Raw genomic sequence first — 24,749 nt, forward strand, 5'->3', positions numbered from 1 at the left:
AGAGAAGAACACACGACAGCACACAAATATGTGATAATTGTGGCTACTCGTTTTTTACTTCTGAAAGTTAGCAGAGTCTGTTAAATGTACATTATAAAAAAAAAGGCCCAACATTACAACTTCTCCTCAATCTTCAAAAACAAACATACAAAACAACCCCCCCCCCCCACCAAAAAAAACAACCCAGGACAGTATAAAGCTGCACAATTTTGTACCAGATACTCACAATAATAAAATATGCAATGCTACCTTAAGTGGTTAAAAATACATGAGGGGAAAAAGTATATAGTTTTTTTTTTTTTTTTTTCATCTTTAAAGAATATACATTGTTATTTTTCTTAACTAGCCAGGATTTTAGTCAAAAGTGCATTCTATATAACAAATATGAAAGGAGGAGAATCATACAGTAAATCGGAAGAGAAAATGTTACACAAAACAAAGAGGAACCTCTGGATATGAGGCAGACAAACACCTCAATGTATTTCAGATCAGATGAAGCAGGGAGGGGCTCGTGTGAAAATCGCCAAAGCAGGAGGAACAACACCACTCGATCACTGTTTGGGAGTACACACTAGAGCCAGTCTATTGACTTACAGGGGAAAAAACGTAACAAATATATGAACTAAACAAAAACATTTCCTTATGCCATGGTCCCTTCCACGCTATCCACCCCCAGATTGATTCTCCTCCTTTTCCTTACTCAAACAGCCACTCACCAAACCAACCACCTCCCTCCTCCATGACCCAACACATCACTTCACTCACACAATGCATTGTCAGTCCCTCCCTTCACTGCAACTCGCTCACGCAGCAGTAAAGTGCAGAGGATACACACAAATGGAAAAGCTTTTTAAAACGAATGAACGAGAGAAGGAAAAAAAAGCTTCATACTGAAACGCCATGAAAAACAGTAAGTAACTCGTGGTTAAGCTGATACAGAGGCCCAACTAACAGACCCACAGTAATGGCAGAATGGTTGTAGCATCTGTTAAACCAAATCCAATGGGCCAAATACCCGCAACTCAAGGTGGTGCAGGGACTTGCTAATGGACTGCTACGGTTCCTCTTCAGTTTCTCCCAATATACAAACACGAACCCGATCCACTACTCAGCCTGAACCACTACTATGCTATACCCATTGTGTGTTAATCCACAGAAACATGTCAGACAAATTCTTGTGTGCGTGTACAAAATCACCCCCAGAACCCCCTTCAACAGATGACACGGCTTTAGCAGGGAGAGACCCAGAGGGAGAGACCCAGAGAGTTGAACGACAGAAAGAATATGGCCAGGGCCAGACGATGTAAAAAGCAGCTTTTGTTACAACAGCACCAGAGGGATCCCATTTTGCCATTACTGAGACAAACACACACCTTAACGTTGCTCCTACAACACTCAGTCTTATCTGAGAACAGTCCCAGACAGGTTGAAGGGGACGACGACGACAACATCCTACAACCCACTACAACAATCTGACAAGACAGTATTGATGAATGACCGAGAGAGATTCTAACAGCAACCGGACTGACAGAATAACATACCAATGGGACAGCGGGAACATTCACACAATAAAAAAGGTTACATATACAAATGTGATTTCTTTGAGTAAATGTACAACTTGAGTAAATGTATCTACACCAGAAATTGAAACGCATGTTAGATATATCCTCCAACCTTTCCTATGACTATCACTCAACAGCATGTTCAGAGCGAGACGAGAACAATTCTTCAGTCTGAAACTGAATGTAGCATATTTCCAGAAAATATTACTAGAAAATAACACATTTGATTGCTAAACCGTTAGCCCATATCACTACATCTAGGCAACATTCAACATGTTTTGATTCATCAGTATTTGCCAACGTGCGTGATAGGGCCTCGTTGTTTGTGTAACCTTTTATAGTATATGTAACACTAAAGAGAACAAACCGTTACATTACAACAACAAAAAGTGTCCTGCTCCACACCAAGCTGTGGAAGATAGGCTGGTTTGGAAAAATACAGATTTTTCAGTTAAGAGTTGATAAAAAGTCAGAACCTTGTGTTTTAACGACCTTTTACAGGGTGACCCGTATTATCTCAGCAGCAGCAGCGGGGGGGAGACGGAGTAGCGAGAGACGGAGAAAGAAAGAAAGCGAGAGAGACAGAGGAGCGAGAGACGGAGAAAGAAAGAGATCGAGAAAGAAAGCGAGAGACGGAGAAAGAAAGAAAGCGAGAGAGACAGAGGAGCGAGAGGCGGAGAAAGAAAGAGATCGAGAAAGAAAGCGAGAGAGGGAGAAAGAAAGAGAGACAGAAGAGACATGCGAGGTCCAGGTTGGGTCGTATGTGATAACCCGTCACAGTGGCGGTATTGAATTACAGAATTACTGTTTCGATTACAGAAGACAAAAAAATTAAAGAATCTCTTGACAAGCATTTTGTGTGAAGTGAGACCAGTGATGACGTACTGCTTTTTGAAGTGTGTGTGTGTGTGTGTGTACATGACGGCAGGTTCAGCTTCATCAGGTCTGTTCTGTTGGGAACGTCTGACCTTGTCAGCTGTAAGGCTGTATGTCAGTCAAGAAGACAAATCCCAGAACTGCATGACAACAACACAGCCAATCCCACACTGTTACATTACACTCCAGATGTTACGAGACCTAGCTTGTGTATAGAACTGTGTGTAGTACTGCAATGGAAAGCACCAATTAACCAGAATCTCTGTTGCAACAGACTAGTAGCAGCACTAACAGCCATTTTCTAACCTCCCCACTGTGACCTATGGCAGTGATTCCTGGCCTACTGCTGGTAGAGCCAGTGTGGAATTCCTTATTGAGACAGTGGGAGACCCAGTTGGCACCAGGATGGTAAACATTCAACAAGACCTTGGTGACCCCATGAACCTACGGGTCAGCCTTAGGACCAGGACTTACAACTCCCCCGAACTGTGCAACCGTTGTTTAAGTCAGTCGACGTGAAGGACTAAGTTGATGAAACGGATCTGTTCTGATCCGCTACCTGGATAAGGAACCACTAGTAGAATAATGACATTAGCAGCTGTCAGTGGAGAGGATACAATGGACACAATCAAGGGATAACTCACATACCGGTACACACACAGCCTTCTACCATGGGAGGCAGGTTGTCTAAGAACACAGGATTTTCGAAGAATATTTTCACAAGATATGATATGAGCAAAGAGGTTGTAAAATCTGTGTCAGTTGACTTGGGTCTCTAGCTAAGTGGGTCACTCACTTATCTAAAGTGTAGACTGAAAGTGTACCTGTCTGTATCCCTCACACACTGGTGTGTACTGAGCTCTGGGTGTCTTGTTCATATCAGTCTTCGAGGGGCCGTTCTACACCAGGGGCCAGGGAGAGTTGGGGTGGGGGTAATCGAGGTGTGGCAGGCAGGCCTGGAGCCCAGGGCCCACATAGGTTTCAGTGATGCTGGGGGGCCCCAGGCCCTTTGTCCTGCGGTGCCATGTAACGCAGGTAGCTGCTGTCCTCCTGCCCACAGTGGGTGAGGGGCTCGCTCTTGAAGAGCGCGGGGGGAGGGGAGACGGGGGGCACAGGCAGGTGGTGGTGGGGGAGAGGGGGTGCTTGCAGGGGCGTGCCGGGGTGGTGCTGCTGCTGTTGCGACGTGTGGTGGTGAGGGAGATGGTGAGAGGGGGTCATGTGCAGGTGGGAGAAGGCGGCGTGTCCCACGGGGGCGCGTGGGGGAAGAGCCCCTCCTGCCGGGCTGAGGCAAAGCGGGGCGGAGGTGGTGGCAGCTGAGGGAGCGAGGCCCGGGCCGGGGCCAGAGGAGGAGGGGGCAGAGAGGTGGAGAGGCAGGGGGAGGCTGCTGGCCTGCAGAGTCACAGGGCTGGTGACCCGGAAGCATTTCTCCTTGTGGGCCTTGAGCATGTTGGAGAAGCGGAAGCGCTGGCTGCACAACTCGCAGGGGTACGGCTTCTCTCCTGTGTGGGTGCGGCGGTGGCGCTTCATGTTGGGCCGGCTGGTGAAGCTCTTCCCACAGATCTCACAGATGAACGGCTTCTCTCCTGCAGGGGACAGGGACGGAGAGAAAGGAGAGAGAGCGAGAGAGAGGCAATAGGAGAGTCAAGGACTAAATCACCAAAATTAGTTTAACTTTCACACGTCACAGAACTTCATGCATGAGAAGAAGAATATACCACCTGGCAACACCTTTTGGTCCTGTGCGGATTAAAGCTCTCTGAACTTCATGAAGCTAACTTTGCATTCAGACAAGGTCCCTGTATGAGAGTATTAGGGGTCATTGCTGTCTAACCACCCACTCAGCGATGCCAGTTCACACTTTGGGATGAGATGTGAAAATAAACAACGGCTGTCCATTCGAGAGCTGCTCTCATTACCCTTTCATTCAATGTGCCCGTTACCACCCCAATACACTCATTCACAGCATACTCAAAGCAACTCTCTAGGCTTTAATCTGAGCTGCATTTTCCTCCTGAGAGGCTCCGGTAAACCATTTACACCACATGACAGTGGATCATTTAATTGTGACATATTATACTGGAGCCTTGTGTTAATGTTCTGCAACTTCTGTGAAGTAGGTAAGTTCCAGAGGAAAGGATGGGGGGGGGGGGGGGGGGGGGGGAGAAGAAAGAAGGACGAAGAAGGAGAAGAGTGTGTATTACAAGGCATCACTGGGTGTGTCTCCGACCACAGGAGGCCAAATTGGTCAGCGGCGGCCGGCGAGAGACGGTCAAATAATTACACCATACAAAAATAACCACCAGGGCAGAATCCAGGGAATCCACCCACACTAGGGAGGGAGAAATTACATTTAAAAAAGACTGAAAAAGAACAGGCCTGCGGCAGGGGAGAAGGGTAGTCATTATACGTAGACATGGAGGAGAGGCAACACCGATGCTTTGCCACCCTCTCATTATGTAGACTGGGCGAGGTCTCGGTACCGCTCGTCTTGGGACGCCCTGTTTACTTCCGTTTATAGAGCATCTACGGAGACTCACTGGCTGACTAGGGATCAAGACCGAAGGCCATGCAGACTCTCCAGTAAATGGGATGGCTTTGGCCAGGGAGCATATCCGAACGTTGAAGACTGAAGAGGTCTGGCTTCTAACATTATTGGAAGACTAGCTTCTGAATATTTGGATTCTGAACATTCCGATGACAGGGAAAAGTTCAAAAGGGGCTTTTTATAGGAATAGGTCCTTGGAGGGTGAGCTTTGTAATTGCACGTTTGTGTCAAACACATTCCTCAGTGAGTGTGTGAGTGTAAACAGCTGTGTGTGTTCTCGGTCTCACCGGTGTGTGTTTTCATGTGCTCGTCAAAGTACTGCTTCATGTTGAAGTCCTTGCCACACCACTGGCACATGAACTGCTTGTGTCCGATGTGGATGCTCATGTGGGAGCGCAGCTGGTACTTATACTGGAACCGCTCAGCACAGTTCTATAGGGAGACAGAGAGAGAGAGACAGTTAGGGTGTCCCAAACAGCACACTATTCCCTAGTAAGTGCACAACTTTTTTTTGACCAGGACCCATATGGGGGTAGTAGTGCACTATATATGGAAATAGGGTGCCGTTTGGGACATAGCCATTTAGACTACATAGCACATACACGATCATGCCTGGAATGGAAATTCATGAGGGCTACTATATAATAATATACACATAATACACACATAATACAGATGCAGTGGAAGAAGGAGCCCGCTACGCAGTACTGGGTCTGCAGTACTCTTTAATAACAATGTAATGACACGTTAGTGGAGTTGCTTTATTTAACCACATGGACACCACACAGCCCAACCAATCCAACCAACCACATGTTCCCAGACAACCCTCCTCCCTTTGTGGTTGGCCACACAGAGCCCCCCCCCCCAGGGGGAGGTGGTACCTGCTTCCTACAGAATTTCCTATAAACCAGAATGCTGGGTATGCAGACGAACACCTGAGGTGAGTTCAACGAGGGTTTGGTTTCCCCCGAACATGTCATTTACTAACAATTTCAGTTGAACGATTTGAATGAACGTTACAATGAAGCCGCAAACGGCTCCTTTTTGTAAGGAATTGCTGTGGCTTTTTAAGGGGCAATATTCAAACTGAAAATGACTTTGCTCTTAATATTACTACATGTAATTGAACACCTACATGGCCACTTGATTATTTGTAGTGGCAGTTTAGACCCAACACAGTCACGTACACTTCCGGTCAAAAGTTTTAGAACACCTACTCATTCAAGGGTTTTTATTTACTTTGACTATTTCTTCTACCTTGTAGAATAATAGTGAAGACATCAAAACTATGAAATAACACATATGGAATTGTTACGTTCCCCAGTTTCTGTGTTCTGTTTTGTATTTTAGTGTGTGTGTTTCAGGAGATGGCTTCCTGAAGTACTCCCCAACCAGCTGATTGGTCAACCCCAGGCTAATTGGTGATTGGAGCTGACCCCGCCCCCCTCGTCAAGAAGCAGCTGACTCTAATCACCATTGCTACCTGAAGATAAAAGCCAGTGTTCTGCCCCAAGAGAGGAAGGAGAGATTGAGAGAGGAGAGAGATGAGATTTGGAGTAGAGATTTGGAGATTGAGAGAGAAAAATTAGATTGTGATATAGAGTTGGTTGTGTATCAGAAAGTGTGGTATGTACTGTTGTTGTTGGTAGCAGTTTTTCTATGTCCTGTATTTGTGAGTGTTTGTGAAATCATTAATAATTACTCTGTTTCATTTGTTCCCAGGGGGGAAGGAGAAGGCACTTTGGGAGTGCTTAGGCAAGAGGCCCGAGGGCATACATATACCCGTAGTATATTTACTGTCTAGGCACACTACGTAAGACCTGGGCGGACCACCCCCTGTATTTTGGTTAGGGCACCAGGCGGTGTTAAGTTAGGTAAGTTAAGTGGGTAGGCAGGTTAGATAGGAGAGGGGGAACTTTGATATTTACTTTCTTTGCTTTGGTTCCGTCCAGCCCCTTTTCCCCATATTACCATGTAAGAAAATAAATTCTAGTAAACGGTAAATTCTGCTTTTGTGTCATCCTTACTCGCACCTACAGTCCATACCTCTTGCACTTCAGAGAGTTGAGTTGTAGCAGGGAGTTGCGTTCCCTCTTCTCAGAGGCGTGCGTAACAGGAATCATGTAGTAACCAAAAGTGTCAAACATATTTTATATTCTTCAAAGTAGCCACCCTTTGCCTTGATGACAGCTTTGCACACTCTTGGCATTCTCTCAACCAGCTTCATGAGGTAGTCACCTGGAATGCATTTCAATTAACAGGTGTGCCTTGTTAAAAATTAACTTGTGAAATTACCTTTCCTTCTTAATGCATTTGAGCCAATCAGTTGTGATGTGACAAGTTAAGGGTGGTATACAGAAGTTAGCCCTATTTGGTAAAAGACCAAGTCCATATTATGGCAAGAACAGCTCAAATAAGCAAAGAGAAACAACAGTTCATCATTACTTTAAAGACATGAAGGTCAGTCAATCCGGAACAATTCAAGAACTTGAATGTTTCTTCAAGTGCAGTCTCAAAAACCATCAAGTTCTATGATGAAACCGGCTCTTTTGAGGACCACCACAGGAAAGGAGAGGATAAGTTCATTAGTCACCAGCCTCAGAAATTGCAGCCCAAATAAATACTTCAGAGTTCAAGTAACAGACACATCTCAACACCAACTGTTCAAAGGAGACTGTGTGAATCAGGCCTTCATGGTGGAATTGCTGCAAAGAAACCACTACTTAAGGACACCAATAAGAAGATGCGACTTGCGGTGGCCAAGAAACATGAGCAATGGACATTAGACCGGTGGAAATGTCTCCTTTGGTCTGGAGTCCAAATTGGAGATTTTTGGTTCCAACCGCCGTGTCTTTGTGAGACGCGGTGTGCGTGAACGTATGATCTCCACATGTGTATTTCCCGCCGTAAAGCATGGAGGAGGAGGTGTTATGGTGTGGGGGTGCTTTGCTGGTGACACTGTGATTCAAGGCACACTTAACAAGCATGGCTACCACAGGTGTCTCATAGTAAAGAACATGTCAGGAGTCGGGACTAGACAGGCAGGCAGGCATATATATATATATATATATATAGAGAAAGTTACACACACACACACACACATATATATTAAATATATATACACACACATATACACACACATATATACACTGCTCAAAATAATAAAGGGAACACTTAAACAACACAATGTAACTCCAAGTCAATCACACTTCTGTGAAATCAAACTGTCCACTTAGGAAGCAACACTGATTGACAATAAATTTCACATGCTGTTGTGCAAATGGAATAGACAAAAGGTGGAAATTATAGGCAATTAGCAAGACACCCCCCAAAACAGGAGTGATTCTGCAGGTGGTGACCACAGACCACTTCTCAGTTCCTATGCTTCCTGGCTGATGTTTTGGTCACTTTTGAGCAGACACATGCACATTTGTGGCCTGCTGGAGGTCATTTTGCAGGGCTCTGGCAGTGCACCTCCTTGCACAAAGGCGGATGTAGCGGTCCTGCTGCTGGGTTGTTGCCCTCCTACGGCCTCCTCCACGTCTCCTGATGTACTGGCCTGTCTCCTGGTAGCGCCTGCATGCTCTGGACACTACGCTGACAGACACAGCAAACCTTTTTGCCATAGTTCGCATTGATGTGCCATCCTGGATGAACTGCACTACCTGAGCCACTTGTGTGGGTTGTAGACTCCGTCTCATGCTACCACTAGAGTGAGAGCACCGCCAGCATTCAAAAGTGACCAAAACATCAGCCAGGAAGCATAGGAATTGAGAAGTGGTCTGTGGTCACCACCTGCAGAATCACTCCTGTTTTGGGGGGTGTCTTGCTAATTGCCTATAATTTCCACCTTCTGTCTATTCCATTTGCACAACAGCATGTGAAATGTATTGTCATTCAGTGTTGCTTCCTAAGTGGACAGTTTGATTTCACAGAAGTGTGATTGACTTGGAGTTACATTGTGTTGTAAGTGTTCCCTTTATTTTTTTGAGCAGTGTATACATACACACACACACACACACACACACACACACACACACACACACACATATATACATATATATATATATACATACATACATACATACATACATACATACATACATACATACATACACACACATATATATACACACATATACATTTATATATCTATACACACACACACACACACACACACATATATATACACTGCTCAAAAAAATAAAGGGAACACTTAAACAACACAATGTAACTCCAAGTCAATCACACTTCTGTGAAATCAAACTGTCCACTTAGGAAGCAGCACTGATTGACAATAAATTTCACATGCTGTTGTGCAAATGGAATAGACAAAAGGTGGAAATTATAGGCAATTAGCAAGACACCCCCAATAAAGGAGTTCGGCCCGAAATCCAGGATCCAGTTGCAGAGGGAGTTATACAGTCCCAGAGTCTTTAGCTTAGTGATGAGCTTCGTGGGCACCACGGTGCTGAACGCTGAGCTGCAGTCAACGAACAGCATTCTAACATAGGTGTTCCCTTTGTCCAGGTGAGAAAGGGCAGTATGGAGTGCGATTGAGATTGCGTCATCTGTGGATCTGTTGGGGTGGTATGCAAAATGGAGTCAGGGAGGATGCTGTTGATGTGAGCCATGACCAGCCTTTCAAAGCACTTCATGACTACTGACGCGAGTGCCACGGGGCGGTAATCATTTAGGCAGGTCACCTTCGCCTCCTTGGGCACAGGGACTGTGGTGGTCTGCTTCAAACATGTAGGTATTACAGACGCGGTCAGGGAGAGTTTGAAAATGTCAGTGACATTTGACAGTTGGTCCGCGTATGCTTTGAGTACACGTCCTGGTAATCCGTTTGGCCCAGCAGCGTCGTGAATGCCGTCCTGCACAAAGGTTTTGATCACATCGGCTACTGAGAGCATTATCACACAGTCATCCAGAACAGCTGATGCTCTTGTGCATGCTTCAGTATTAATTGCCTCGAAGCGAGCATAAAAGGCATTGGGCTCATCTGGCAGGCTCGCGCCACTGAGCGACTCGCGCCTGGGTTTCCCTTTATAGTCCGTAATAGTTGTCAAGTCCTGCCACATCCGACGAGCATCAGAGCCGATGTAGTAGGATTCAAACTCAATCCTGTATTGACGCTTTGCTTGCCCGATTGCTCGTCCGAGGGCACAGCGGGACCTCCTATAAGCATCCGGATTAGTCTCCTGCTCCTTGAAAGCGGCAGCTCTAGCCTTTAGCTCGATGCGGATGTTGCCTGCAATTCATGGCTTCTGCTTGGGACATGTACGTAGTCACTGTGGGGACGACGTCACCGATGCATTTATTGATGAAGCCGATGACTGAGGTGGTGTACTCCTCCATGCCATTGGATGAATCCCGGAACACACCCCAGTCTGCGCCAGAAAAACAGTCCTGTAGTGTAGAATCCGCGTCATCTGACCACTTCCGTATTGAGCGAGTCACTGGAACTTCCTGCTCTAGTTTTTGCTTGTAAGCAGGAATCAGGAGGATAGAGTTATTGTCAGATTTGACAAATGGAGGGCAGGGGAGAGCTTAGTATGCATCTCTGTGTGTGGAATAAAGGCGGTCTAGGATTTTTTTCTCTCTGGTTGCACATGTGACATGCTGGTAAACTTTTTGTAAAACATATGAGTTTTCCCGCATCAAAGTCCCCGGCCACCAGGAGTGCCGCAACTGGGTGAGCACCCTCTCCCTTGCCCATGGCCTTATAGAGTTGGTTGAAAGCGGTCTTAATGCCAGCCTCGTTCTGTGGTGGTAAATAGACGGCTACGAATAATATAGATGAGAACACTCTTGGTAGATAGTGTGGTCTGCAGCTTATCATAAGGTACTCTACCTCAGGCGAGCAATACCTTCAGACTTCTTTAATATTAGACATCGCGCACCAGCTGTTATTGACAAATAGACAAACACCCCCACCCCTCGTCTTACCAGAGGTAGAGTCTCTGTTCTGCAGGTGCATGGAAATTCCCGCTAGCTCTATTTTGTCTGTATTGTCGTTCAGCCACGTCTTGGCGAAACACAAGATGCCACAGTCCCCAACATCCCGTTGGTAGGACAATCCCAATCGTAGGTCATCAATTCCACCCTCCAATGATTGCACGCTAGCAAGAAGAACGGATGGCAGTGGGAGCCCACTCGCTCGCCTACGGATTCTCAGAAGGCTGTCCGATCTGCGGCACCCTTTTCTTCACACAAAAGGCCTGTTCCAGTGAAAGCAGGACATCTCTCTCGAAGGACTCACCAAAGGAAAACGTTTCTTCCAGTCCGCGTTGAGTAATCGCTGTTCTGATGTCCAGAAGTCATTTTCAGTCATAAGAGACGGTAGCAGCAACATTAAAAAATAAGTTACACAAAACACAAAAAAACAAACAAAATAGCACAATTGGTTGGGAGACTGTAAAACGTCAGCCATGTTCCTCGGCGCCATCTTGTATATTAGCAAACGTTGTAACTCTGTTATTGGTCTATTAACTTATACCACCTAGTGATGTCACCAGGCAAACCAAAACTCCATCCATGCAAAACTTGAGGGGTATACTACAAAGGAAGCTAGATCTACTCAGGGTTTTCTAAGGCTAGCCAGCTTCAGTTAGCTTCACATTCAAGCTAAGGCTTAATCCATACTACGATGGTGGATATTGCTCGTCCGCCTGCCACTAACTCTAGCAGGCTCATAACTGCGTGTAAATGTCACACCTGGCTAGTACATGCCGAACTCTTCATTAAGACCATGCTGAAACATCAATCCATGGGCGAGTCGGTACCACATTTAAATTTGTACCAAAATCTAATTGAAAGAAATGTTGTACTGCAAATTTAGCAGGCTATGGTCTGAAACGGGCATTTAAAAGTGCTGTTTTTATTTTATTACTTATCGTTAATGCCGGCTTTGCTGTGTTTTTCAAAGCACCTCCCACTCTTAGCGATAAAATAATTGTATTAAGTCATACAAAAAGTTGTACCGTGTGTGAAGTTTCAATGCATTCTGTCATTACTAAAATGTGGAACGTGATAGGAATTTTAACATTACATTTGAATATTCAGTCGTCTTCCTCACACGAAGGGGATGATGCGAGAGGGAAGGAATCTGAATTTATTGGTCCTCAACTCACAGCTCAGACATTCAGTATAAATGGAGTTTACTTGACCCGGGGCAGGTAGTTATGAAGGACTCCTTGCCATAGAAATGTGCCTTGCTAAACGGTGAGCCTCGTTGTACTGGTTATCCCGAGTTGAACTCAGAGTTACCTCTCTAACTGCTCAAACCTGATTAGAAGGTCCTATGTAGATGGTTGACAAAAAAACAAAACAAAAAACGAGCAACTATTAGGAATTAACACCTAATCAAATGTCTTCACACTTTTACAGTGTTAGTTTCATCAGCTGTCGTACAACAATATTACACAAAACACAGAAAAAACAGAGTTTTGACTGCACTGGGTCTTTCAAAAAAATCAGACTTCACCCGTCTGTATTTTGATTCCAGTTATTCTGTACACCATGTGTATTCATGGTCTGCTAATGTTTGACATGGACATGCTGCATCTAGACCTGGTTGCTTACACCAGCTAGCCGTTGCTACAACTGTGTGACCGTAAACATTTATATGTAGTCAAGTGTGCCTTGGTTCAATAGTAATCACCATTTTGGAGCTGTCACAGCACAGCAGGCCGTACATATTCTTCTGTTCAAACAACCCATAGTTGTCGAAATCCTGACCAATTTGTTTGAGTTAGCAATTCAAACCTCACCAGCTAGAAGTCAATATTTAAAGGATTCTAAAACAAATATGAATACATTGACATGAATACTATTCATTCTCTGTTAAAACACTGTCCTTATAAAACGAATATTCATGGAAAAAAAAAAAAAAAAGTGTATACACTCTATAAAAGTAATCTTGAACTTAATCTTCTCCAGACCGAATGCAGGTGGATGTTCTATTTAAAAACTCTCCATCCCATCACGCATGAATGAAGAATTGTTATTGAAGGGTTTCTGTAACTGGTATATTGCCACTTATCGGTGTTTCCTACCCCCATCTAGTGGTCTCTCTAGCAACCTACTCTATTACAATCCTGTGTTATATATTCTGAGGAAATGATCACATGGTACATGTAAAAGCAATATTTGATGACATTTCTCTGTTGGCTTTTGTATATAATCGAGATCATGCATTCTAATGTACCAGGTACTGATTCATAGACGTTCTGATGTGTTTTCTTGCTTGATCATGTGACATGCAATTATTCTTGAAACAGAAGCCAGACGTGCGTCCCGACGATTCCGACTGTTGGCCTGAGGCCGAAACATTTGTGTTTTGTTGTCACCTTTAATTTATGATTTTTGAAGGGCACCATGATGGTTTTAATAAATATCTTTATTTTGCTTTCAAGCCTCAGTTTCAGATTTCTTCTTTCCTTTTTCTTTTTTGACAGTGTGTCCATCTCTTCCAATACTCTATAAAGTGAAATAAATATTCTGTTCCAGTCTGTTTGTGTTTGAGTGTGGGAGGGACAGTGAGTGTGACTGCAAGTCTAAACAGCTCACCTCACAGCGGAAGGGCTTCTCCCCAGAGTGCTGCAGGGAGTGAACCTTCAGGGACATGCTGCGTTTGAACGACTTGCCACAGGTCTCACAGGTGAACGGCATGTCCTTGGTGTGAGCTGCAGAGAGAAAGGAACAGGTTAAAGGAGGACAACTACCAGAGAGGGACAGGGGACAGATATTGGGGCGTTAAAAACAGTGTTTCATGGTGCTCAAAAGTGAAGAGTATTTATTTTCTCTCGCAATACAAAGAGAGCGATCTGAACGTAGCGCCACGAAAGAGCAAGAAAGGCAAGCGAGTGAGTTACTTCCAGTTGAGATGATGTACAGAGCCCTGCAAAAGTATGCCTACCCCTTGGATTTCTTCACGTTTAAAATATTACAAAGTGGAAGTAAAATGGATTTAATTGTCAAATCTACTCAACATACTCTGTCAAAGTGGAAGAATAATTCCAGCCCCTTTGTTTAGGCAAGCCTAAATGAGTTCAGGAGTAAACTGTGGCTTAACAAATCACATAAGTTACATGGACTCACTCTGTGTGAAATAATAAGGGTTGACATGATTTTTAAATGACTAACTCTTCCTCTGTCCCCCATATGTAAGTTCCCTCAGTCAAGTATTGTATGTCAAGCACAGATTCAACTACAAAGACCAGGGAATTGTTTCTAAAGCCTCACAAAGAAGGGCAGTGATTGGTAGATGGGTAACAATAACAAATCAGACATTGAATATATCTCTTTAAGCATGGCCGAGTTAATAATTATGCTGTAGATTATGTATTAAACCACCCAAACACATCAAAGATACAGTCGTCCCTTCTAAACTGAGCTGCAGGACAGGAATGAAACTGCTCAGGGATGTTACCATGAGGCCATTGGTGATTTTAAAACAGTTACACAGTTCAATGGCTGTGATGGGAGAGAACTGAAGATGGGTCAACAGCATTGTAGTGACTCCACAATAATGAATTAAAGAACAGAATGAAAAGAAGAATACAAATATTCCAAAACATGCATCTTGTACAGGACAGTAAAGAAATCCTGCAAATGAATACACTTCTTGGCCTAAATGCAAAGCCTTATGTTTGGGGCAAATTCAACACACCACTGAGTAACTGCCTCTTTATTTTCAAGCATGGTGGTGGCTGCATCATGGTATGGGCATGCTTGACGTCGGCAAATACTGGGGAGGTTTTCAAGATAAAAAGAAACGGGATGGAGCTAAGCACAGGCAAAATCTTAGAGGAAAACCTGATTCAGTCTGCTTTACACCATACACTAGGAGAGGAATTCAGTTTTCAGCAGGACAATAACTTACAAAAAACCAAATCTACACTGGTTGCTTACCAAGAAGACAGTGAATGTTCCTGAGTGGCCATGGGACAGTTTTGACTTAAATCTACTTGAAAATATATGGCAAGACTTCAAAATCTTGACAGAGCTTGAAGAATTATGAGAAGAATAATGGGCTAATATTGCACACTAAAGGTGTGTAAAGCTCTTAGAGACTTAGCCAAGAAAACTCACAGCTGTAATCGCTGCCAAAGGTGTTTCTAACATGTATTGACTCAGGGAGCTGAATACTTACGCAACAACAATATTTTTGAACTTACACATAAAAAATATATAATAAAATTACACCTTTTCTTCCACTTTGACCGAGTATTTTGAGAAAGTTGTTGAAAAATTTAAATCAATTTTAATCCCACTTCGTAACAATAAAATGTGAAGAAATCCAAGGGGTATGAATACTTTTGCAAGGCACTGTATATCCTATTAGGGACATTTGGGAGTTACCAGGAAGAGCAGGAATAGACAAACTGGAGTCCACCTACCAACCATGTGCTTGCGGACATGAGCCATGGTGTAAAACTTCTTGTCACAGATCTCACAGGCAAACTTCTTCTCCGCGTAGCCGTGCACGATCTTGATGTGCTCGTGCAGCGACCACAGCTTCTTGAAAGACTTGTTGCAGGAGACGCACTGAGCAGCAGAACACCACACACAGATAATGCATTAAGAAACAGGTGATGATTGTTGTTGTTTTGTGACATTGATTACCCCGATAAACCCTGACAGAATCCAAGAACAGGAGACAGGAGCTGAGACAACCCCAGTGTCTGGAGGCTACAGATGGTATTTCCCACACTGCTGTAAAAGTATTTGTCTAGGCTGGTTCCTAACGCTCCGATTCCCTCTGCTGGACAAATCGTTTCTAACATCCTTCAAACCCCAGAAATCTGGCCTTGATGACCAACTGAGATTTTAGTTTCACTGTACCTGGTACGTAACTGTAAACAAAGTACCTAATCAATGGACTCATTTTGATTGCTCAGGTCAAAAACACATTGTACATCTAATTAAAAAGCAGAGACCAGGGGTAGCGTCCCAAATGGCCCCCTTTTCCCTACATAGTGCACTACTTTTGACCAGGGCCCCCACATGGCTCTGGTCAAAAGTAGTATAGGGAATAAGGGGTCATTTGGGACACCCCACCCAGCTCTCCTCCTTACCTGGATGTTCTTTTCACAGTCAGTCTGCTGGTGTAAGGCCAGCTCACTCTCCAGGACAAACTTCTTGCCACACTTGTCACAGATTTGCATGCGTCTGTGTGTGACGTTCATGTGCTTCTCCAGGTACCAGCGGGTGTTGAAGACACGTGGGCACTTCTCACACGCCAGCGTCTCCCGCTCCTCCCCATCCGCTTTATCCCCCGTGGCAGAGCCAGCTGAGGAGGGGGTCCCCTTGCCCTCCCTGGCAGTCCGACGCGTCCTCTTGGGCGGCTGGGTGGTCTTCTTCCGTCGGCCCCTGGTGGTCATGCCGGTGGTGCTCAGAGCGGTGCACTGCGTCTTCCTCCGGGGCTGGCTGGTAGCGGGGGCCACCCCACGCCGGGCCCTCTTGGCTCTCGTTCTGCGGCTCTCTATTTCTTCCTCCTCTTCTTCCTCCTCCTCATCTTCCTCCTCCAGATCTTCCTCTTCTTCTTCCTCCTCCTCTTCTTCCTCCTCTTCTTCGCTGCAGTGTCTCTCTGAGGCATCCGTTTGGGGGGCAGACTTGTCCGCCTTTGATACGTTAAGTGTCTGATTGTTCAGGTTGACCTCCACGATGATCTGCTCCCGCTTGAAGGACTCCTCCTCTTCTTCCTCAGAGTCTTCAGAGGTGCCCCCATTGCCTGCCTGGAACCCCTGTGCGCCCCCCTCCTGCCCTACTGTCCCCTCTCTGTAGTACTGCTGCTGGGAGGAGGTGACATGCTGCGGGGACAGCTGACTGGGAGTCTGGTCACCCATGGGGGTCTTGGCTGCCATCTTGTTGTCCACTAGCACAGAGTAAGGCTTGCCCCCGCCCTCCCGCTTGTACAGCTTGCCCGCTAGGTCCAGGTCTGGGGCGGGGGAGTGGTAGTAGGACTGGGCCACCTGTTGCGTTCTGCGCCCCTCCTGTGACATCCCACCTGGGCTGGACATCTCTCCCTTCAGGCTCTGGCAGGATTTCATGTGTGGGGGAGGGGGAGACTGTAGTAGTGCTGGTTGAAGCACAGCCAGAGGTTTGTTAGCAGTGCTGGTATTCTTAAACTGTGAGAGTACCCTCGCTATGTTGTAAGGAGGGGCAGGGGGAACGGAAGCAATCCCCCACCCCTCCCGCCACTGAGGAGACAGGAAGGAGGAAGGGAAGAAAGCGTCACCCAGATTCAAACAGGGCATCCATGCTTAAGACTGAGGACAGACCGTGAGTGACATTCTGCTACAGCTTTGTTCCATAGGCTTCTGTTGAGCTCGACTCTCAAAGCTTCTCTGGAAGCTGGGGTGTCTGCTCTTCAACCTCTGAGGTTTTGGTCTCTCCGCAGATGAAGCCTCTCAGGTTAGTCTCTCACTCGAGGCTGTCAATGTTATATGGTCCGTTAAGGGCTTCCGTCTTTAAGCTTCCGTCTTGAGAGGGAGCTTCACGCCGGACTTTGAGCCGAAGTCAGAACTTCTGTGCCTCGTTTCAGGAGCCATCTGCAATCTGCCGCCTGTGAGAGCAAGAGAAACAGAGAACGAGAGATTAGGCTCAATTCTGTGACAAGCGTGTGGTGCTGCCTCAGAGTGAGTGTGTCTGATGTGAAACTACAACCTGGGGAAGGCGTCATGAACTGAGACTGAGCCATGCTCCACCGCAACTGTTTCACTGGCGTGTGTGAACATCCAAACCACACGCACCAGAGCTCTGTGAGAGAGGACTTAACCCCAAAACAGACTTCTCCTGCTCTTCACAATCTATTTATGCCTTCAGGTCAAATCATCTTTCATCAATCTCACCATCTTGTTAACCAGACTTGATATATGCGATCATAATCATCAAACCAAAAAAAAACGATACGGTCACATTTAATCAGAAAACCCCATCTTCCATGTCGGCTTTCAAAACACCAGTTCCACAATACTTCAATCTTAGCTTTCACATTTCAATAGCAGTTAATACACGGCCATATAACAATATTCGTAAGCTGGTATGAAATATACAATTTTGCTTTATTTAACCAGGTAAGTCATTGAAAACAGTCTCTTTTGCAATAACGATTAATGACGGAGCAATGATAATTGGCAATTATGTAGGCCTATCTTTCGACAAACTTATTGAAAAAGTAAGCAATTTCCTCATTTCAATTGGCTCCTTGAACTCTGATCAAGTTGTGTGCTACTTCAATGCATGTATGATTTGCACTCGTACCGTAACGCCTATAAATGTCACCCACCCACCCACCCCCACACACACACACCCACCTATTGTGGCAGTTACAGAGCACAAAATAACCACAGTAGGGGAGCTGTAAAAGAGCTCAACCACAGGAAACTGTACATCAGCGTCTCTGTGTGAGTGAGTGAGCCTGCACAGCGCATGTGATCAAAGAACAAATATATGCGAGAGTTTGGAAATGTAAACGAAGCTCTTGCATTATTCTTGTTACTTGGCTTTTTTTGGGGGGGGGGGGGGGTCGGTCGTTTACTGCCTGCCCCTATAACACTGTCATGGCAGTGACCCTCGAGGCACAGTGCTCGAGGATATGACACTAGTAAGTCAGACGTAGCTACAAATTTACGCTTTTTGTTATTTCCACATGTACGTTTGATCCCAAATGACCTTGGGCACGGACGCTGACTCAGCACTGGGGTTGGTTTCTTGACTTGCAACGACTTCGAGAGGCACTAGAAAAAAACATTTCCTCTCTCATAAACAACAAACATCCTCTGCTCAACGGCCCAATATAGGCTAACCGTCACAACCCACCTACAACCCACCTCAAGTCTTAGGGGGGGGGGGGGGGGGGGTTGCTAACTCAAAACTAAATACAGGGAGATTCCACAGCTGCTTTCAAATCAATGCAATAATCAAGACAGATAGTGATATTAGAGAACACACCTTTTATACCTTTCAAACAATGACTTCATAACTATTCTGCTACAGACAGTCTACAATAATGATGGGGGAAAATGTACAGTTACATATCACTGATACTTTGACTCCAAGTAATGATTTGATTATATATATACACATACACACACACTCCTAGAAACCTGTGCCAAAACGCTGGTATTTTTCATCCTACAGTCAGTCTGTTCCCCATCTTATTTTTAAACAGTGAGCGAACATGTTTTCTACTCTTATTTCCATGACTGATCAAAACTCATTTTCTCGTGCTCTCTCGTCTCTCTGCAGAAGACATATAGTGAGCAACATGTTTGGAACTTCAAATTGGGGGGGAAAAGTAAATATTTTTTTTTGTTTGCAGTACCGAATCGGAATGGAATGCATATTGAATCGTGAGAATCCCAATACATATCGTATCTGGTACCTAAGTATCGTATCTTGAGGTCCCTGGCAATTCCCAGCCCTAGTCTAAAAGCAGTCTGTTCCGATGATGTGGAGAGTGATTCTGATCAAGCCAAAGAGGACCTCTAATAACAGATTCTAGGCCGCTGGACTGTGTCTGAAGCCGAGCTCCACACACAGCCCCAAACTCTCTGGGTCCACCTCCTCTATCCACTACACTCACGTTGCGAGAAGTACAATTCTGGAACAGACCGACTCAAATACACACATGCCTACACATGCAAGCACTCAAACAAAATGCCTACTGCTATGTGTTGACACTTTTTTATTTTATATAAAAAAAAATGTTTATCAGAGGACAGGCATGCATAGGCATTTAGACAAAAGCAAAACAATACACCCCCACCCACCACCTTTCTTCCGGTGCATGTTGACTTTCTGAGAATTGGACCGCTCTAGGTGCATTACAACCACAAGAGGAGGGAGTGGAGAGCACTGCGCGCCATAGAGCACCTCGTCTCACCTACTGGAGCATTAAAAACGCCCTCAAGATTGCTCTCCTGCCCCGTGTGCAGACGTGATGTTAGAGCTGCCGGAACCAATTCAATAGGCCCTGTACTCTCTTAACAGCTGCTTATGCACAGGAATGTAGTAGGGTCAAGAAGACAAGAGGCCTGTGCATTGATGATCCCCCTGGGTGGAGTGTGTGTCAAATGAGTCACGGCTTCCCTGATGTGTAGCGCAGGCAGATGTAGGCCTAACCTTACACCAAGGGTTTCAAACTCATTCGGAGGGCCGAGCGTCTGCAGGTTTTTGCTTTTACCTTTCAATTAAGACCTACATAACCAGGTGTGGGGAGTTCCTGACTAATTAGTGACCTTAATTCAATAAAGTACAAGGGTGGAAGTGAAAACCTGCAGACACTCGGCCCGCCGTGGAATGAGTTTGACACGTGCCTTACACCGAGGGTTCGTTCTGCTCAGTGTAGATTTGCAAAGAAATTACTGGACCAGAACTTATGACAACTTTGCACAAACATAGTGCTGTTCCAGTCATTAACATGATCAAACAGAGAGCATGTGCAAACGTTCCACAACCACACACAGGCCAGCTGAGGTTACGCAACTCGCATTTAGTAAAATCCTTACTTAGATGAGCCACAGTAGAGTTTCACTCACAATGAGAGAGCACAGCCCTTTGATGTGGTGAGCAGGAAGAGAGCAGACTTCACAATATCAGTGGTAATTGTACGATTACCTTGTCAGATGTCGAGGTTAAATTCAGTGTAAATTCGGTCGTTTATGACTCCGCTTTTTCCAGTTTGGTAGTGCTGAGCGATTCATGCCTTTTGAGGTTTGGTCCTGTTTCAGCTTGCTTATTAAAAATAAACCATTTTCAATTTAAATTATTTCTTCATACATTAAATGCACTGTGTATTATGGGAGTTGAATGCTGGAACACAGAATAAAACAATTAATACAAGTTGCAGTGAGGTAGTGACTACCCATTACTGCTTATCACTTATTAACAATAATTTATTCACATTACTTTAATCAAATACTTATGTTGTGTATATTACATTTGTTTTAATTGATGACTATTATTTAATCCTAAGTCATCTCATCTCTATAGAGCTGCTGCCTATGCAGTTTGACAAAAATCACTATTTCAGTGGTACTTCAAAGTAAATACAGCATACTGTTATGACTGCTGAATACCAACTGTCAATCACTTAGATCATGTATTTTCAGTTAAAGATACCTTGCAAAGCAACTGCTCTCTATTCCTCACTTTGTAGAATATCGGCCCGTTGGAAACTACAACTCCATACTACATCGCACAGTTCGGGCTTGATCTGATTTGTCTCTAGAGAAACTGCGCAATGTCTGCAATGAGCTCACAGAAAAAGAAAAGAAACTGAACAAAAATGCAATGTGTTGTTGTATGTGTCTTACTGCTTTGCTTTATCTTGGCCAGGTCGCAATTGTAAATGAGAACGTGTTCTCAATTTGCCTACCTGGTTAAATAAAGGTGAAATAAAAAATAAATAAATAAATAAAATTCAAATATTTGAACTAACATTGGTCAATTAGTTTTTTCGTTTTTATTATCTAAAGTGTGTCTGCAAGATGGCCTCAAATCCTGTGCAGTTGGTAATCGCAACTTCATGTTGGTAAATTGCATGTAGTTAGTGACATGTCGAGGGTATGCATCAAAGTGTGTCAGGTGAATCCTTCCCAGAGGTTTAGTTACAATGCATTATTCTGCGTCATTGAATTCCACCCTCCCTCTGCCTGTGGACTTTAATGAGCTTTCCCTTTGAGGCAAATGTGTGAGCGCTCACATTCCTAACTCCAAACTCACAAGACCTTCTTAACCAGCTCACTGTGTTGCGCACAGGAGGGGAGCCCCATGCCCCTGTAAGTATTTGTGCCTAAGCTTTCCACATGTATAGATAGAAGGGCAGCAGTGGTAGGCGATCATGCTTTAAACCTCCACAAGCCTCTGCTCTGTCCTAAACTTTAACCAAATGCATGGCCTACATTTATTTTTTGCTCTTTCCCTCTCTCAGTGGTGTAAAGTACTTAAGTAAAAATACTTGAAATAACTACTTAAGTAATTTTTTTGTGGTATCTGTAATTCACTACATCCCTGAAGAAAACTACATACTGTTAACTCCATACATTTTCCCTGATACCCAAAAGTACTTTTGAATGCTTAGCAGGGCAGGAAAATGATCAAAATTCACACACTTATCCCTACTGCATCTGATCTGGCGGACTCACTAAACACATGCTTTGTAAATGATGTCTGAATGTTGGTGTGCCCCCGGCTATCAGTAACTTAAAATAAACAAGAAAATGATGCCACCTGGTTCGCTTAATATAAGGAATTTGAAATGATTTACACTTTTACTTGAAGTATATTTCAGCAATTACATTTACTTTGATACTTAAGTATATTTCAAACCAAATACTTTTACTCACGTAGTATTTTACTGGCTGACTTCCACTTTTACTTGAGTAATTTTCTATTAAGGCATCTTTACTTTTACTCAAGTATGAGAATGTTGTACTTTTTCCACCACTGCCCTCTCTGTGACAACACAGGAAGAGGGGGAAGGAAGGATCGGATGATGAAATGCAACAACGTAGGTTAATGAGATGGTCCATGGTGAGTCTCAGTTTTGACAGGTGAGAAGTCTATCAACCTTAAAGTAAAAACACTAATAAACATTAATACTGAAAGCCCTTAAAATATACGTCACAGTCATTCGTGAGAGCTTGCCATTTAGCTACTATTGACAAACCCATTTATCTATGAAGTTGGGTCTGACAATGTGTTATGAAGGAACTGGAAGTTAAATGTTGTTTTAGAAATTAGGCTATATTCAACACAGCGAACGTGTGCATGGCAAAAGACACCTCATAAAAGCGTCTGCACAACCGACATATTGTGCTCAATAAAAGTTGACATTTTGTTTCGCAAGAATTGGCAAGGCTGCAGCTGGGCCTAAATCACGGCTGACACACTGCAAAGCAATCCGTTGCCCCCTTCTCAAACATAACAGACTATCTAGCACGAATGCTAACTCGGCTTCACTTGCAATCAATCTGGCCTAGCTAGCTATTTCGCCAGCTGGCTGGCTAGGTTAACTTGCTAGCTACGTCAATTTGGCGCTAACTTTACCAACCCGCGTTATATTTTCAAAATACTAACAATTGATAAAATACGCATGGATATATTAGTTGAATCCTACAAACTCCAAAACAACGCATATTAACTGTTACACGGTTGAATGCTGTTTTGTTGGGAACAACCAACTTTAAAAAATAAGTGCAAAGAAAGGGTTAAACAAAAAGGAAACATTGGTTGGTCAAGACCGTCGGACGGAAGGCCGTTCGGCTAGCCAATTTATTAGCTTACAAACAACTAACAAGGTTCAGCTTACAGTAGTTATCTAAATATAGATGCTTTTATTTTACATTGGTTGGAAATCGACATACTAGCAAAAGACAAACAATTCGAATGCATCTACCTAGTTAATCAAGTTCGCCACGCACTGTCCATTTCCCCAGAAATAATACTAGCTAACATAGCTAGCGCAAATGTGAATTACCATGGCACACGGCTAACGTTAGCTAGCAAATCCTAGCTAATCACAGACGACTTTCACTTTTTTTAACCCAAAACCTCCCAGATATAAATCGGCTAAACCGATATTTTACACCAGTATACAATCTTGCAGTATCAAATCGTATACAAGGCTAAACATGTCATTATGTGTTAATAAACGTGTTTAACAATCATAGCTACAAGAATCTTTAAAAGAAAATCCTATTCCCGATGAAAAACCTAGCATGATAGCGCACAGCTCGTTACATACTCAATGACGGTTTATTGTCAGCAGTCTAGCTTGATAATAAACAAGACAATAAAATCCTTCATTTGTTTTGCATTGTAGACAAATGTCATGTTTGTAAATACATGAAAAAATATACAATAACTTGTAGATAAATTATACCTTACCTTCGGTGAGAGCGCCCTCTTTCTCATTTCGTGAAATCAGAGTTGCAGGGATTCTGGAGTGCTGCAGACGCACAAAAAAGAGCCAGCTACTGTTGCGGCTCACCACTGTTTGATAATCCTATTGCATGCTCGATTGCAAATGTGTTAACTAATGCATTTTTAGTATGTATGACACTGATATGTTAGCAGTGCTACTGTAGATCCATCGCTACGTGGCCCAGACAAGGTCTCGCGCACACTAACGTTTCCGACCTCGCTCATCCCAGGCACTGACAGGCAGGCGGCTGTCTGGGTTGGGTAGGCGCGCCACAATTTTTTCGTCTCCCCTCCAAACCAGACAGGGCACAATGCGCGCACTCGTGTCTGTCCCCATCTTTAGCCGGGAAATTATAAAACCAGAGCTGGATTAGACACGGAATCAGTTACTGGAGAAAGCGAACTACTGCATGAAATGTACATCTAAATGGCAATGCACAGATGTTGGAGATTTGTTAGATACATTTTCATTGCCCATTTCCTGGACATAGAAGCCTATAAGGATGGATGTCTGTACTATCCAAACACAGTAGATTGAGACTGCTCCGTTATTCCCGTCTGTAACCAACCTTCTAAAATGTGTAATGTGCAACTGTATATTTAGCAACTTTCCCCTCTGACCTAGGTACTAAAATGTGTAATTGTCATTTAAAGTATGCCAATTACGTACATGCGAATAAGTTAATTATATTTTAATATTTACTGAGTGCCCACAACTATGACTGTGTAAAACAGGAAATCATACAGAATGATGCACCGTTTAAAAAACTCCATTATGCAAATGTCTGTGCTAAAATGTCTACAACCTATATCAGGCTGTTGGGCTA

General features: G+C 44.1%; 1 protein-coding gene across 1 annotated transcript; it reads right to left on the reverse strand.

The window, feature by feature from the left end:
- Positions 1-29: 29 nt before the first annotated feature.
- LOC129833012 (zinc finger protein 652-like) lies at positions 30-24,222 on the reverse strand. The gene is made up of 6 exons (XM_055897223.1): positions 23,887-24,222; positions 16,068-17,557; positions 15,390-15,537; positions 13,558-13,673; positions 5,271-5,415; positions 30-4,021 (listed from the first exon to the last, which is right to left on the reverse strand). Exons 2-6 carry the CDS (start codon positions 17,247-17,249, stop codon positions 3,420-3,422), a joined length of 2,193 nt encoding a protein of 730 aa, XP_055753198.1. The 5' UTR covers positions 17,250-17,557; positions 23,887-24,222; the 3' UTR covers positions 30-3,419.
- Between the last annotated feature and the right edge of the window lie 527 nt (positions 24,223-24,749).

The sequence above is a fragment of the Salvelinus fontinalis genome, chromosome 34, assembly GCF_029448725.1.
Source record: "Salvelinus fontinalis isolate EN_2023a chromosome 34, ASM2944872v1, whole genome shotgun sequence".
Classification (NCBI taxonomy): Eukaryota; Metazoa; Chordata; class Actinopteri; order Salmoniformes; family Salmonidae; genus Salvelinus; species Salvelinus fontinalis.

Coding starts and splice junctions, on each gene's coding strand:
- LOC129833012 (XM_055897223.1), bottom strand. CDS start 17,249: ATGCCCTGTTTGAATCTGGGTGACGCTTTCTTCCCTTCCTCCTTCCTG. Junction 13,674..15,389: donor TGTCCGCAAGCACATGGTTG/GTAGGTGGACTC, acceptor TTCTCTCTGCAG/CTCACACCAAGGACATGCCG. Junction 5,416..13,557: donor AGAAGCCCTTCCGCTGTGAG/GTGAGCTGTTTA, acceptor GTCTCCCTATAG/AACTGTGCTGAGCGGTTCCA.